Consider the following 1,946-nt stretch of genomic DNA (forward strand, 5'->3'; position numbering starts at 1 on the left):
TAAACCACACTGAACAATACTGAGTAAAATCAAGCTGAGTCACAATAAATAACGAATCACAGGACTTCCGATCATAATATGCCCTATTACACACCATCGTGCCACATGACATGCAGTCACTTGGATTTACATAACACTGGAGTAATACTGTGTCATCATGACGTACCCAATGTCTTGCTGAGCCACATTTGGTCATGGTTTGCATAGGAGCAATTCCATTTCTGCTGCCTCCATGCATACATCACCCATGCTCAACATTTACATCTGATCTCGTTTCCTCATTGTTTTTCTCAATGCGTCCTTCACCTCCTTGTTCCTGAAGCAATAGATGAAAGGATTTAAAAAAGGTGTAATAACAGTGTATATGAGGGATACGACTTTGTTGGAATCAAACGAGTAGATGGCTTTTGGCCGGGCATACATAAAAAGTGTGGTGCTATAGAATATGATGACAACAGTGAGGTGAGAAGCGCAGGTGGAGAAGGCCTTTTTACGGCCTGAGGTGCTTGGGATGCTAAGAACAGTGACTATTATACAGATATATGATATCAGAATCACAGACAATGGGATTGCCGTTAGCAGCATGGCAAAGATAAAATCTACTGTTTCCGCCTCTCCTTTATCTGTACAGGCCAGGTTCAGGAGTGGAGAGACGTCGCAAAAGAAATGGTTGATAATATTGGTGCCACACATGGTGATCCCAGAAATGTAGTACACCTTTATCATAGAGATAATGAAACCACTCATCCAAGACACAACAGCCACTTTGACGCACAGTTGGTTGTTCATAATAATTGTATAGCGCAGTGGGATACAGATAGCTACATAACGGTCCACTGCCATGACAGCCAGAAGGACACATTCAGTACAAACCAAAGAGAGAAAGAAATATAACTGGGTCATACAGGCAATAAAAGAAATGGTTTTGTCCTCCATCAGAAAGTTTGCTAGCATCCGGGGTACAATGACCATGGTGTACCATATTTCCAAGAAAGACAGGTTGCTGAGGAAGAAGTACATGGGCTTGTGGAGCTGGGAGTTGAGTCGGACTATTACAATTATAGTAAGATTTCCCACCAGGGTTAAGAGGTAGGCAAAGGAGAAGATGAAGAACAAGAAGACCTGAAGTCCCAGAGTCCCGTGGAAGCCTACAAGGATAAATTCCTGAATGATGGTCGCATTCTTCAGGTCTATCATCTTGTTTTTCACCATCTGAATGAAAACGATGAAAACATACAAGTAGACACAACAGTACTAATCATGGTGCAACAGATTAAGCTCTACAATAGTCTTAGAAGTTTCTATCCTAACACTGTAGCAAAAACATAACATTTGTTACTAAATCAACCACATAAAAGGAAAAATCAGACATCATACATTTCAATCTAAAAATAAAAACATATACTACATTAATCATACCTAATTATAATCCAAAAAAGTTCCTTTGCTCAAATTGCCAAAGAGGTGTAGTTGACTGCATCAGCTGAATGTTGCATGATTAACACTTAGGGCCCTATTTACTAAGCAGCGTTATAGGCACATTAACGTTTTTAACGCGCGTTACCCATGTAAGTGCCTACAATATCCCTATAAGCGCCTACATGGTTAGTGCATATGCTAAGTGTAGGCGTGCTAAAAACACTAATGCACCCTTATTTTCGAAGTCCTATTCATGATTTCAGAGCCGGCTAAAACATAGCCTGTTAAGTGCAATATATCGGCACTTTACCAGCTGTAATGGAAGATGTAAAGGATTGCTTTTCAACCCTGCTTTGATCGATAATGAACTCTGAAATCTTCTGTCTTTGACAAAAGTCACTTTCCTTGTAAATACAAAAACAAGTTGGAAGATAAGAATTAATTTGGTATGCAAAGGGGAAGATGGTTCTTGTTTTCGGAAGTTCAGCCTGGCCACCTGGACTTGGAAAACATGTGACCACATTCCC

General features: G+C 40.2%; 1 protein-coding gene across 1 annotated transcript; it reads right to left on the reverse strand.

The window, feature by feature from the left end:
• Positions 1-258: 258 nt before the first annotated feature.
• LOC115457206 (olfactory receptor 6-like) lies at positions 259-1,197 on the reverse strand. Its single transcript, XM_030186631.1, has one exon. It carries the CDS (start codon positions 1,195-1,197, stop codon positions 259-261), a length of 939 nt encoding a protein of 312 aa, XP_030042491.1.
• Between the last annotated feature and the right edge of the window lie 749 nt (positions 1,198-1,946).

Source organism: Microcaecilia unicolor, chromosome 14, assembly GCF_901765095.1.
Source record: "Microcaecilia unicolor chromosome 14, aMicUni1.1, whole genome shotgun sequence".
NCBI classification, from domain to species: Eukaryota; Metazoa; Chordata; class Amphibia; order Gymnophiona; family Siphonopidae; genus Microcaecilia; species Microcaecilia unicolor.